Genomic DNA, 12,579 nt, shown 5'->3' with positions numbered 1-12,579 from the left:
CACAAAACCAAGGCGGGGAAAGGCCTGAGCTCAGGGTGGCCCCACGCCCTTTTGGGCCGGCTCTGCGCGTGCGCCTCTCGTGCTAGGTTAAAGTTGCCGCCTACCCCCATGGAATTAAAAGGGCCCGCTGCCTGCCCGAAGTTGGTCTGAAGGCAAGGGGTGGCTGGTTGTGGACTGCACTTTGTCATGGGACCTGTGCGGTTGGGGATGTTGCTTTTCACTTTGACTGTGTACGTCCCAGCTTGGCCTGGGACGCCGAAGGAGGATGATGACACAGAACGCTTGCCCAGCAAATGCGAAGGTATCTGAAGGGAGTAGCCCCTATTAGCATCCCTCTGCTCCACCTCCTTTGTCTGGGCCGGAGGAAATGGACTGTGATGGGTGGGTTATTCAACCTCCTTTAAGTCCTGAGGGAAACCGAATGGGATCAAGGGGCGGGGGAGGGGGGCCCTATAGCGTTATCCTAAAACTATGGCACTACAATTCCCACAAGACAGCCAGAGAGAGCCCGCTTTTTCTGGCTCGCTTGGGCCACAATGGTTTGTGGGAATTGTAGTTCAGGGACTATGCGCAGGACCACCCCCCTCTACTGAGTATCTTCAGTGTGTGTGTTTCCACTGTCAGTAGACCTAAGTCTGGAGATCCTGCAGGGGCCGGGTGTGAGGCTCATACCTTCTGTTTGCTCGACCTCGGCAGAGACACTCCCAAATTACAGGTCCTGCGCCCTCCTGAGGGGGTTCAGGGATGAGTAAATCAGCTTTTGAAGCTCATAAATGAAAGAGGAGGCCACACAACTGGGAGAGGTTCCCCGTAGGTGTCAGGCTTTTCAACGGGCGTATTTGGATTTTACAGCAAACCTTCTGCGGCTGCATTATTATGTATGGGGCCCAGCTGGGAGGGGGCACTTCAGAATTGGGACATTGAGTGCTCCAGTTCCCTAGTTTGTTGCCTTCCAGGCCCTGGATTCTTTTTCTCTTAACCTGAATTGCAGTGTCCACAAGACCTGGTCCTAATTTCTCCTCTCCTTTCAACTTGTGCCCCCACGGTTCTCCCTATACCTGTCAGTTTTTCTAAACAAGACCCAATCTTGCCAATCCTTGCTTTAACATCTACGTAGGCCTCCTGCAGTAATCAGAATACAACCAACATTTTTTATTTTTTTAGGACAGAGCATACATATCTTTGTTTTATGCTCCCGCCCACCTCCATTCCCAAAGTACCCATGCTTAAACCACACTAAACTTCTCAGCCATCAGCAAACCTGCCTTACCCTCTCGCATCTCTGTGCCTTTGCACTTTGTTTTTTTCCTTTGCCTGTAATAACCCTCTCCCTTCTCTATGTGGTTCTTCAAGATCCAGTTTAACTGTCACCTCCTTTGGAAATCTTTCTTATCTGTCACCTCCCACTGTCTTGTGAACGCTCGGAGAAAGAGAATACCTGTGTCTCCCAGGTCTTAGCATAATGCCTGGCACATTTTAGGCACTTTTTTTACTTGCCTGCGTTTAATTCACTTGGCACTTCTGTATGGGCCACTTCTTTTCTTGGGACTCAAAATGAGCCATGTCACATGCTAGGTGCTGGAAAGACAGTGGTGGAACAGATGCAGTGCTCACCCTTAAGGAAATCCTGGGCTAGCAGGAAGTCAATATGGAACCATTGAATGGATTTTGCCTTTACTAATGAGATTGTCTCTTGGTCTTAAACCCCTAGTGTAGGATCCATCACACCATATTGCAATCTTTTTAATCAGTCCCCAACTACATTGGCTATGTCCCATGGTAGGTCTTACCGCTCTCTGTATTGCTATTGTTCATCCAGAAAGGAGCTAAACAAATACTTGCAGAACAACAGCAAAGACTTATATAGCACTTACTACATGCAGGCATTATGCTAAGGGCTTTACATAGATTGATTAGTTTAATCCTCACCATACCTGTATGAGGAGGTACTATTATTATCTCCGTTTTATAGGTGAAGAAACCAAGGCACAGCAGGATTGTTATACAGTTACTAAGTGGCTGAGTCAGGACTGCAAACCTGCCAGGCTGGCTCCAGAGTCTGCACTTGTAACCATCATGCTTTACTGCTTTTGCTCATCTGCAGAATGAGTTGCTGGCATGTTTGTTTATCTCTCACATCCCCTTGGACATGTAGTGTGTAAGCTGCTGAGCCTGGAGCTACAAGAAGCACTGAGTCGCACTAGCCGATCTCGAGAGGTGCTGGAACTGGGGCAGGTGCTGGACACGGGCAAGAGGAAGAGACATGTCCCTTACAGTGTTTCGTGAGTCCTTCCTGGTGATCTTCCACCTTCCAGCCCCCAAAGGAGCCCTGGCAGCTTGTACAGTATTCAGGGAATCTTTGTTTCCCCTCTTCCCACAGAGAGACAAGGCTAGAAGAGGCCATGGAGAATTTATGTGAGCAGATCCTGGATTACAGTGTTCACGCTGAACGCAAGGGCTCACTGAGATATGCCAAGGTCAGACTCTTCCCCAGGGCAGGATTCTACTTCTCAGACCTGTATCGTATGGGGCCCACCTTCCCCAGCTCTTGAGTGTACCCTCATCTTTAGACTCCCTCATCTCACCCTCATGAAGCTCACCTCCTCTCAGTCTGTAGCAGTTGACAAAACCGGTATGGTGGGAATGGGAAGGAAGAAGTAGGGTAGTGGACTGGGCTGATCCCACATTCCCATCTCTCAGGGGCAGAGTGAGACCATGGCAACGCTGAAAGGCCTGGTGCAGAAGGGGGTGAAGGTGGATCTGGGGATCCCTCTGGAGCTGTGGGACGAGCCCAGTGTGGAGGTCACGTTCCTCAAGAAGCAGGTAGGATAGGATACAGCCCAAGGAGGTAAGAAGGTGGTCTAGATCCTAGGGAAGTATAGCTCTGGGCAGGGAGAAGTGGACAGAGTAAGGACTGTCATTGATTGAGGTGCGCCCAGGAGCATATCAAGAAGTAATAATGGAGGCTAATAATATGTACTACCACTTATTGAGTATCTACTACGTGCAAATTCAGGGCCACATACCTTTCAGCTGCTGCCTTATTTTACACTCACCACAACCTGACTACCATTTCCCATCTTATAGGCAAGAAGCTGAGACTCAGAGTTTAATAATGTACTCCACGGATTAGTAGCTAATAAATGTTTGTTGAATGAATGAGGATCACACATCTAGTAAGCCAAGTTTAACTTCCTGGCTACCTGCCTCTCCCAAGGTGGGGTGGGGATATGGAGTAAAGAACAAAGAGGAGGGTTTCCAAAGCCCAGCAGAGCAGATACCCTTCTGACCCTTCCACTTCACCAGTGTGAGACAATGCTGGAGGAGTTTGAAGACGTAGTGGGAGACTGGTACTTCCACCATCAGGAGCAGCCTCTACAGCGTTTTCTCTGTGAAGGTCATGTGCTCCCAGCTGCTGAAACCGGTAAGTGTGTGGGCTGGTTCCTTTCCTGCCAGGTCACAATATCCCCTACTCTCAGGACCAGTATCTAAATTGTTTTCTATCACCCAACCTAGCATGTCTACAGGAAACGTGGACTGGAAAGGAGAAGATCACAGATGGGCAAGAGAAGACAGGAGGGGAGGAGGAGCAAGATCAGGAGAAGGAAGAGAAGGAAAAGGAAGAAGAGATGACTAACATACCAGGCCACCCCAAGCATGACCCAGAGGATCTTTGACCCTTGCTTTTGAGCTTCCACGAAGGACGGGGATCACGAAGAACACTCTGATGTTTGAGCTTTCCCTGCTCTACAGCTTTAAGGGTGTGTGTGAGACTCACCCCAGAGCTTGTAGTTGTTCTCTCCCATCTGCCCTTAGGCAGGATCCTGATGGTACAGCATGCTCTGGCTATGGGGAGAAAAGTGTGAACAGTAGGTAGGAAACCCTACCCCAACAGATGAGCCCTCTGCCTGCCTTCTAGCGCGTAAATTTTAGGTGTGTGTGGAGACAGTGTTTAAGACTTTTCCCTTTAAATATTTCTACTACTTTCAGCCCACCCAGAGATCAACAATGGCATAGGAGTTGTGTGCCTTGGGAAGGTCACTGCCTTTTTTAGACCCTTACAAGGAGGAAGCCAGAAGGGCATCATCTACAACTTACATACCCCGCCTGCGTCCAGGAGGCTACATGCCAACAAACTGTGATCAAGGATGGAGATGGAGTAATGTTGATAAGTGGTGTAGATACTTGGTCTACTTCATATAATTTCACCGAGGGTCCACCATATAATCACAGGTGCCAGGTTTTCTATTGTGCTAGTAAACTTTGAAAAACAAAACAAAGCAGCTGAGTCCCGAAGTCTCAAACAACCGTCGGTCGTGCGCACAACATAGCTAGCTGATGTGGCAGCGCCCCACTCAGAGAATGAGGTCGTTGGCCTCTGTCCTGTTAGAATCTAATCGTGCTTCGTAACGCTGTAGCTGAAGGAAACTGGCAGGGAAACTCAGGCTAGGCACAGTATTTAGGTTTGAGTTTGTGCATGCCGGAGAATGCGCTAGGATTAAAATTCACTCTGGTGCCGACTCGGCCACCGTACATGGGTTTACGGCAGCTCTCAGAGGACAAAAGTCCCTCGTGCTTTTAGCTCTCTGTTCTTTCCTCACAATGAGACAAGATCCAAGAGGGGTAAAACTAGGTCTAAGGTAGCGGCTTCGGTTATAGTGAGGGAACTAAAAGACATTCTTTGGCGGTGGATTAGTGTGGAGCTACCACGCAAGAGGAACGAGGCGAGGGTCGAAGACATTGAAAGGGCACCCGGCGTCAGGAGCAAGAAAAGGTTGGGTGATACCATCTGCGGGAGGGGGTTGAGGGCAATAACATCTTAAGAGTGCGAGGGGGTGGGCAAGAACTGAGTCTTGGAGATGCCACTTGGTGGCGGCCGGACGCGTGTGGGAAACCCAAAGGGACTGGACAGTGTCGCACAGCCTAGCCCTCTTTTCTTTCCCTAGACCGTTCCTCTCCGGTCATGAGCGGTCTAGTGCGGACGGAGCCGCTGCGTGGGGAGCCCCCTCTGCGGGTGCCTGGAGACCCCTACTCCGTGGTGGTTCTACTGCAGGGCTATGTGGAGCCCGAGGGAGTTGGTGAAGCTGTGCGCGCCGATGGCTCTGTGACTCTTATTCTGCCTCGGGCCTGGGGCCCGGCCCCCAGTCACCGAGAGCCCCCGCCTGATGGCGGCGAGGCGAAGACCACCCTGGAGGAGGCAGCCCGTGGTCCCATCCTCGTGGATACTGGAGGCCCCTGGGCTCGGGAGGCGCTCCTCGGGGCCCTGGCAGGGCAGGGCGTGGACCCCGCAGACGTCACTTTGGTGGTGGGCACCCACGGACACTCAGATCATATCGGGAACCTGGGGCTGTTTCCGGGGGCGGCCCTGTTGGTCTCACACGACTTCTGCCTCCCGGGGGGCCGCTACCTTCCCCACGGGCTGGGTGAGGAGCGGCCCCTGCGGCTGGGGCCCGGACTCGAGGTGTGGGCTACGCCGGGCCATGGGGGCCAGCGGGATGTGAGCGTGGTCGTGGCGGGTACGACTCTGGGCACCGTAGTGGTGGTGGGTGATGTGTTTGAACGTAATGGGGACGAGGATTCGTGGCAGGCCCTGAGTGAAGACCCGGTGGCTCAGGAACGGAGCCGGAAGAGGGTCCTAGGCACTGCCGACGTGGTCATTCCTGGTCATGGAGGCCCCTTCAGGGTGGTCAGGGAAGGCTGGGATCCAGAAACAAAGGGTCCAGGGAAGAACCAGCAGAGTCCCATGGTCGGAAACGAGGATCCCACGATGCACTGATAGGCCCTGCGAGAGACAGGACCCTCCAATTCCCTAGCCAAGGCACTCACGTCTACGATACGGAGGAAGGACCCAGTCAGCCCGAGTCAGGAGGCTGATTTTCCAGCGAGGATAGAGTGCTTTCCCGAAACTAGGACCAAGGACTGAATCAGCTGTGTGCCACCTCTGGGGTCTTCATTAATAAAATGGGAGAATGTTCTTGGGAGGGTTGTCCCAAATAAAAATAGGAAACTACACTGAACATCATACTGCCCTAATATAAATGTGAAGCATTAATAGTGACAGTCATGCAGATGTAATCAACAGCAGAGGGGGACACTTTTTGGCCAATTGCCTATTTTTTATGGGATGTAGTTTGTTGAGAAAAGGTGTATTGCAGAGGTAACACCATAGTCATCTGACTTTATTCATTTATTAATTCATTCAATAAATACTTTAATTCCTGCAATGTCTCAAGCACTGCTCTAGGTTACTGGGCTACAACTGTGAGCAAGTTAGATAAACTCCCTGTTCCTTTTGGATTCTATTGAGACAAGTAAACAACAACAACAGTAATAGTAGTAAACCAAATAACTCCAGGTTGTGGTTAGTGATGTGAGAAAAGAGGCTGAGAAGGGAACAGAGTGCTGGGATTGGAGGGTGGTCAGGGAGGAAATGTTTGATCAGAGAACTGAATGAGGAGAAAGCTGGCCATATGAGGATCTGGGAGAGGGGTATTCCAGGCACTGGGTTAATAGATATAAAGGATGCTGTTGGGCAGGGCTAGGCTGGAGGTCATTTCCCAGGTGTCCATAAAGGCCACATAGAGGTCTGCAAAGGCAATTTGGAGGAGCAGGTTCACCTAGAGAATGAATCATCCTCTGCCATACACGCACTTCTAGTAGTGCTGACCAACTTGAGGAATGCAAGAGTGCAACCACAGCTGTCCAGATCCCTGCCAGTCATCAGATAAAGATCGACGTAGGGAAGGTGGTAAAGTGGGCACCAGCACTACCATGGTGTGGGGTCCCCTGTCCAGGTCCTGGACCACAGAGTACAGGGAGGCCACTGGTGTGTGAAGAGCGTGCAGAGGCCAGCTGTGAACCTGCCAGTGTTGCACAATGCTCCCAAGTGGTCTCCATAGCCACCAGGGGCCCTGTCTGTTATGTGGCATGTAGGTAGACCCACTGGCATCAGGGCTGTAGGGAGGACAAGAGCGGAGAAGTCAGGAGTTATTTAGAGCTATGCACTCCTACCTTGTACAAATATAAATTCCAGTCCTGACTTATTTTCCAGAACATAGGTATTCTGCTCATTACTCAGCCCTGGTCATTCAGGGCAACACATCTCTTTGGCTACACTGTCTCCAGGATGGACAAGTCACCTAAACTAGTCTAGTCTTGGTAATCTTAGGGTTTTTTCTAGAGCTAGTGGAAAAGAGTCTAGTTTTCTTCTGCAAGACTGCCATGGGAAAATGGATCATCTTGCCACCTTGTCAGGACAGCCAAAACTGCTGCTGGGGCCAGCAAATGGTGACTGAGAATGAAACTAAACAATAGGAGCAAAAGTGAGCAGTTAAGAGAAACAGACCTGATGACAAGTTTTTGTTTTGTTTTGTTTTTAAGATTTTATTCTTAGAGAGGGGGAGAGGAAGGGAGGGAGGAAACATTGTTTTGGGACCAAATCTGCAGGCACAGGAATCAAAGGGAATCAAACCTGTGACCTTTTGCTTTGCAGGACAACACCCAACCAAATGGGCCACACGGGTCAGGGCCTGATGACAAGTTTGAGCGCTGAAAGTCAGACCCACCATTTAACTAATCAGTCACCTGGACTGGCTCATCAACTCCTTCCCTGCCTAAGCTGCTTTGCCTGTGTTTTCAGTTGCTTGCAGCAAGAGGAGTCCTGAAAGGATATAAACACTGGTGAAAATGATTCATTAGAGGCAGTGAGGATGGTGTGGAAAAAGGGCTGATAACAGGGGGAAAGCAGTGCTTAAGATACTAGGAGGTTGGGTCCAGAGTGTACTCTTAGATGTCTCTTTTAAGGTTCTTTTTTGTGAAAACTCTCAGGAAGACTTGACCTGTATGAGTGGATTCCTCTACTTTTAAATATTCAATGGCTCTACATTGCCTGCAGAATACTTTCTCAAACTTTCTCTCCTGGTCTTTTTCAAGTCAAAGTCTACTCCAGTTTGGCTGGACCGCCTTCTTCCTTACATACAAATCCACAGTCTCCTTTCCTCCTGCAGACCTTTCTTCCTGTTGTCTCCCTGCTGTCTTCCCTCTCTTCTCTACCATCTACATTCAGTGCAACTCTTCTACAGAAAACCCTCCCTGATTTTTCCAACCCTAGCTTAAACTCTTGTAATGCAGTCTCTGTATTATTCACTTAGCATTAAGTAATGCCTGGTGTTGGTCATTTTTTTTTTCTGGACATGCCCTCTTTCCATGGTTCTCCTTGAGAGCATAAACTATGCAAGATACATCTGAATGCTCCAGAGTATTTTGTCTATAAATGCCATGAAATAAATACAAGCTGTTTTTCTGATTTACCTGCGTGTCTGTTACCTGTTGCCCGGTTCTGACTTCTTGTTCAGGTTTTAAGTGTCTGTCCCTGCCCTTCCTCTGAGGAGTTCCAGCATCCTGTCCACTTATGCAAACAAAGGGGTGTCTCTCAAAGTCCTCCCTGTTCACCTTTTTCTTCATGAGGTTCCAGGTGTCCTGCCATCCTGTCATATCCTGACAGGCACAGTGTCATGCAGATACTCCCATCACTGCCATAGCATGGAGTTTTCCCTGTGGGAAAAAAAAGGATCAAGGAGTGGATGAAAACTCAGACAAAAGCACAATGACTGGAAACAACCAGATAGATATGAGTATGCTTTAAAAATTATCTAAAGAATGCGTGAATTAGCTTTTTTTGTGCAACAAACCACCCCAAAAACTAGTGGCTTAAAACCACTAACATATAACCTACAATCCTGTGATTCATCTGGAATGCATTGGCTGGAGGTGAATGATCTAGGATGGCCTCATCACCCATTGGGGTGCGTCAGCTGGAACTGGTGGGATGACTGGGGCCTCTCTCCGCATGGTTTCTCAGTCTCCAATATCTAGCAAGGGCTTGTTCACGTGGTGGCAGGGGAGTTCCTAATGCTAGTGCAGAAGCTGCAAGGCCATTTGCACTTGAGGCGTAGGTCCAGAAATTGCAGTTTCGCTTTTATCATCTTCTGTCGGTCAAAGCAAGCCATAAGGCCAGTCCAGATTCAAGGATAAGGAAATAGCCTCCACCTCTTGATAGCAGAAGCTGCAAAGAATTTGTGGCCATCTTTTTTTTTTTTTTGGGTGCGATCTGCAACGATGAATGTGTATATGAATTGGTGAGCCAAGCAGAGGCTAATCACACTATACCATTCTCTCCACACTCCCAGAAGGGGGCAGCACTTATTCACAGAGAAAACAAAGACCATTGTTCCAGCTATCTCTGCTTCAAGACACCTTACTTGAAAACTGGTCAGCATTTGCAGCCAGAGCCACCTCCAGAGGAGCAGCTGTTCGTTTCTATCTTTGCTGATTCCTTTTTCATTAAGATTCCATTCATTCTCTTGCTCAGCCTGCTCCCATTTTGACCACTCCACTAAAATGGCTCTAGGCAACATTGCTTATGAATGTCAAAATTGACTAATCCAAAGGACACTTAGTGTTCATTTTACTTCACCATGGAGCAGCACTTGATATTCCTTCTTGAAATTTGCATTCCCCCTCCTTCTTGGATTCCTTGACCACACACTGTTCTCTTCTCCAGTTAATGCTAACTTCCCTCTCAGTCCCCTTTTGAATGCTCCTCTTTCTCCTCACGTACCTTAGTTATTTTTTTTAAAAACGTTTTTGGTCAAATATTAATTGGTCATGAGAACATAAATAAAAAGTCTAAAGAACAATAACCCAACAAACCCCTGTCTACTCACCACCCAGTTTAAGAAAGAGACATTGTCATTACCTTGAAGCCTCCTTATGTTTTTCCCAGCCCCATCCCTTTCCTGGCCTTTCAGAGGCAACCACTATCTTGAATGGGGTGTTATCATTTCATTGAAATTTTCTGTAGTCTTATCACATTTGCTTCTCTAACAAGGATTGTTTTTGTATGTTTTTGAACTTTGTATAAAGCATATTATAAATATTCTTCTACAACTTGCTTTTTTCACTCAATATTATGATCCTGAGATTTATTCATTTATTGTGAGTAACTGTAATTCATTTTCACACATGCTGTAATCAATTTTATGGAAAACCACATAATGTTGGTAAAACTGAATATCCACATGCAAAGGAATGAAATTGGACCTCTATTGCCATACACAAAAATTAATTCAAAATGAGCTGAAGACTTAAATGTGAGAACTGAAATCATAAGACTCCTAGGAAAAAACATAGGGACAAAGCTCCTTGATATTGATCTTGGTCATGATTTTTTTAGATACAACACCAAAAGCAAAGGCAGTAAAAGCAAACATAAATAAGTGAGACTATATCAAACCAAAGCATTTCTGCAAAGCAAAGGATACAATCAAAATGAAGTGGTACTGTATGAAATGGCATAAAGTATTTGCAAACCATATATCTGATAAGCATTTAATACTCAAAATATATAAGGAACTCATACAACTCAATAGCAAAAAAACAAAAAACAAAAAAAAACCCCAAAACCCAAATAACCCAATTTAAAATTGGAAAATAACACAAATAAAGGCTTTTCCAAAGAAGACATGCAAATGGCTAACAGTTATATGAAAAGATGCTCATCACTAATAGTCAGGGGAATGTAAATCAAAAGCACAGTGAGATATCACTACATACCTGCTAGGATGGCTATTATCAAAAAGGCAATAAACAACAGGTGTTGGCAAAGTTGTGGAGAAAAGAGAACCCTTATGCATTGTTAGTGGGAAAGTAAATTAGTTCAGCCATTATGGAAAAATAGTATGAAGGTTCCTCAAAAAATAAAAAATAGAACTACAATATGATCCCATAATCCCACTCTGGGTATATATTCAAAGTAAATGAAATCAGTATCTCAAGGAGATATCTGCACTCTGATGTGCAGCATTGCAGCATTATTCACAATAGCCAAAATATGGAAACAACCTAGGCGTCTACTGATAGGTGAATTGCTAAAGAAAATGTGAAATATATGTGTATGTGTACATACATACAAACACACAGGAATATTACTCAGCCTTAAAAAAGGAAATCCTTCCATTTGTGACAACATGTATGGTACTTTTTTTTTTAACCAAGGATAAATCAATATTGTCATATCATAATCACCCAAAGACTATAGTTTACCCTAAGTTTCACTCTTAGTGCTGTGCATTCCATTGGTTTATACAAATGTAGAATGATATGTATCCATCATTATATTATGTGAAGTACTTGCACTGCCCTAAAAATCCTCTGTGCTCTACTTAGTCACTCTTTGCCCACCACCACTCCCTGCCCCTGACAACCAGTAATCTTTTTATTGTCTCCACAGTTTTGCCCTTTTCTAAATGTCATACAGTTGGAATCAAATAGTATATAGACTTCTCATTGTTTTTTTAATGTGCATTTCCCTGATTAACATCTTGACAATATTGATGTTTACTTGCCATCTCTATATCATCTTTGGCGAAGTGTCTATTAAGGTCTTTGACCCATTTTTAAAATTGGATTGTTTTCTTATTGTTGAGTTTTAAGAGAGTTTTGTATATTTTGGATAATAGTTGCTTAATTAGATGTGTCTTTTACAAATACTTTCTAGTCTGTCACTTGTCTTCTAATTCTCTTGACATTTTATTTTGTAGAGCAGTTTTTAATTTTAATGAAGTCTAGCTTATCAATTATATTTTTCATTGAGCATGCCTTTGGTATTGTATCTAAAAAGGCATTGTCGGCTCTGACCAGTGTGGTTCAGCTAGTTGGGTGTCATACCATAAAATAAAAGGTCACTGGTTCAACTCCTGGTCAGGGCACATGCCTGAGTTGTGGGCCTCGTCCCTAGTCAGGGCGCATATAAGAAAGAGGCAACCAATCGATGTTTTTCTCTCACATTGATGTTTCTCTCCCTCTCTTTCTCCCTCCTTTCCCCTCTCTCTAAAAATAAAGAAAATCTTTTAAAAAATAAAAAGATAAGAAAGCATCACCATACCCAAGTTCATCTAGATTTTCTCCTGTTATCTTTTTGGGGTTTTGTAGTCTTGTGGTTTCCATTTAGGTCTATGATCCATTTTGAATTAATTTTTTTTTTGTGGAGTGAGTAAGGTCTGTGTCTAGATTCTTCTTCTTTCTTTTTTTACATGTGACTGTCCCATTGTTCTAGCACCATTAGTTAAAGAGACTATCTTTACTCCATAGTATTTCATTTGCTCCTTTGTCAATGCTCAGTTAACTATATTTATAGTGATCTATTTCTGGGCTCTGCATTTTGTTCCATTGATCTATTTGTCTGTTCCTTCACCAATACAACACTGCTTTGATTACTGGAGCTTTACATAGTAAGCCTTGAAGTAGACTGAGGTCAGTCCTCCAACTCTGTTCTTCTCCTTCAAAATTGTACTGGCTACTATGGGTCATTTGCCTATCCATATAAACTTTAGGATAAGTTTGTAAATGTCCATAAAATAACTTGCTGGGATTTCTATTAGGGCTGCATTAAATCTATAGCTAAAGTAGGGAAAAACTGACATCTTGACAATATGGAGTGTTACTACCCACAAGCCTGAAATTTTGCTCCATTTATTTAGTTCTTTGATTTTGTTCATCAGAGTTTTACAGTTTTTCACA

At 45.6% G+C, this 12,579-nt stretch overlaps 2 protein-coding genes across 3 annotated transcripts; both read left to right on the top strand.

The window, feature by feature from the left end:
• The first annotated feature begins 85 nt into the window (after positions 1–85).
• CNPY4 (canopy FGF signaling regulator 4) lies at positions 86–4,280 on the top strand. 2 transcript variants are annotated; one of them, XM_054589818.1, is made up of 6 exons: positions 86–301; positions 2,156–2,282; positions 2,381–2,477; positions 2,701–2,823; positions 3,307–3,424; positions 3,517–4,280. In XM_054589818.1, the coding sequence occupies exons 1-6, from the start codon at positions 187–189 to the stop codon at positions 3,675–3,677; spliced, it is 741 nt and encodes a 246-aa protein (XP_054445793.1). In that variant the 5' UTR covers positions 86–186; the 3' UTR covers positions 3,678–4,280. The 2 variants fall into 2 exon arrangements, with proteins under 2 accessions (XP_054445793.1, XP_054445794.1); XM_054589819.1 differs by having other exon boundaries at positions 248–301; positions 2,105–2,282.
• A 388-nt stretch (positions 4,281–4,668) lies between these two features.
• Positions 4,669–6,754, top strand: MBLAC1 (metallo-beta-lactamase domain containing 1). Its single transcript, XM_054589810.1, has 2 exons — positions 4,669–4,774; positions 4,947–6,754. Exon 2 carries the CDS (start codon positions 4,964–4,966, stop codon positions 5,774–5,776), a length of 813 nt encoding a protein of 270 aa, XP_054445785.1. The 5' UTR covers positions 4,669–4,774; positions 4,947–4,963; the 3' UTR covers positions 5,777–6,754.
• The last annotated feature ends 5,825 nt before the right edge of the window (positions 6,755–12,579 follow it).

The sequence above is a fragment of the Pteronotus mesoamericanus genome, unplaced genomic scaffold, assembly GCF_021234165.1.
Source record: "Pteronotus mesoamericanus isolate MK-2021 breed Mesoamerican mustached bat unplaced genomic scaffold, CSHL_Meso_final scaffold_167, whole genome shotgun sequence".
Taxonomy (NCBI): Eukaryota; Metazoa; Chordata; class Mammalia; order Chiroptera; family Mormoopidae; genus Pteronotus; species Pteronotus mesoamericanus.
The sequence above is the reverse complement of the archived record's forward strand: the minus strand, read 5'-3'. Positions and strand labels throughout refer to the sequence as shown.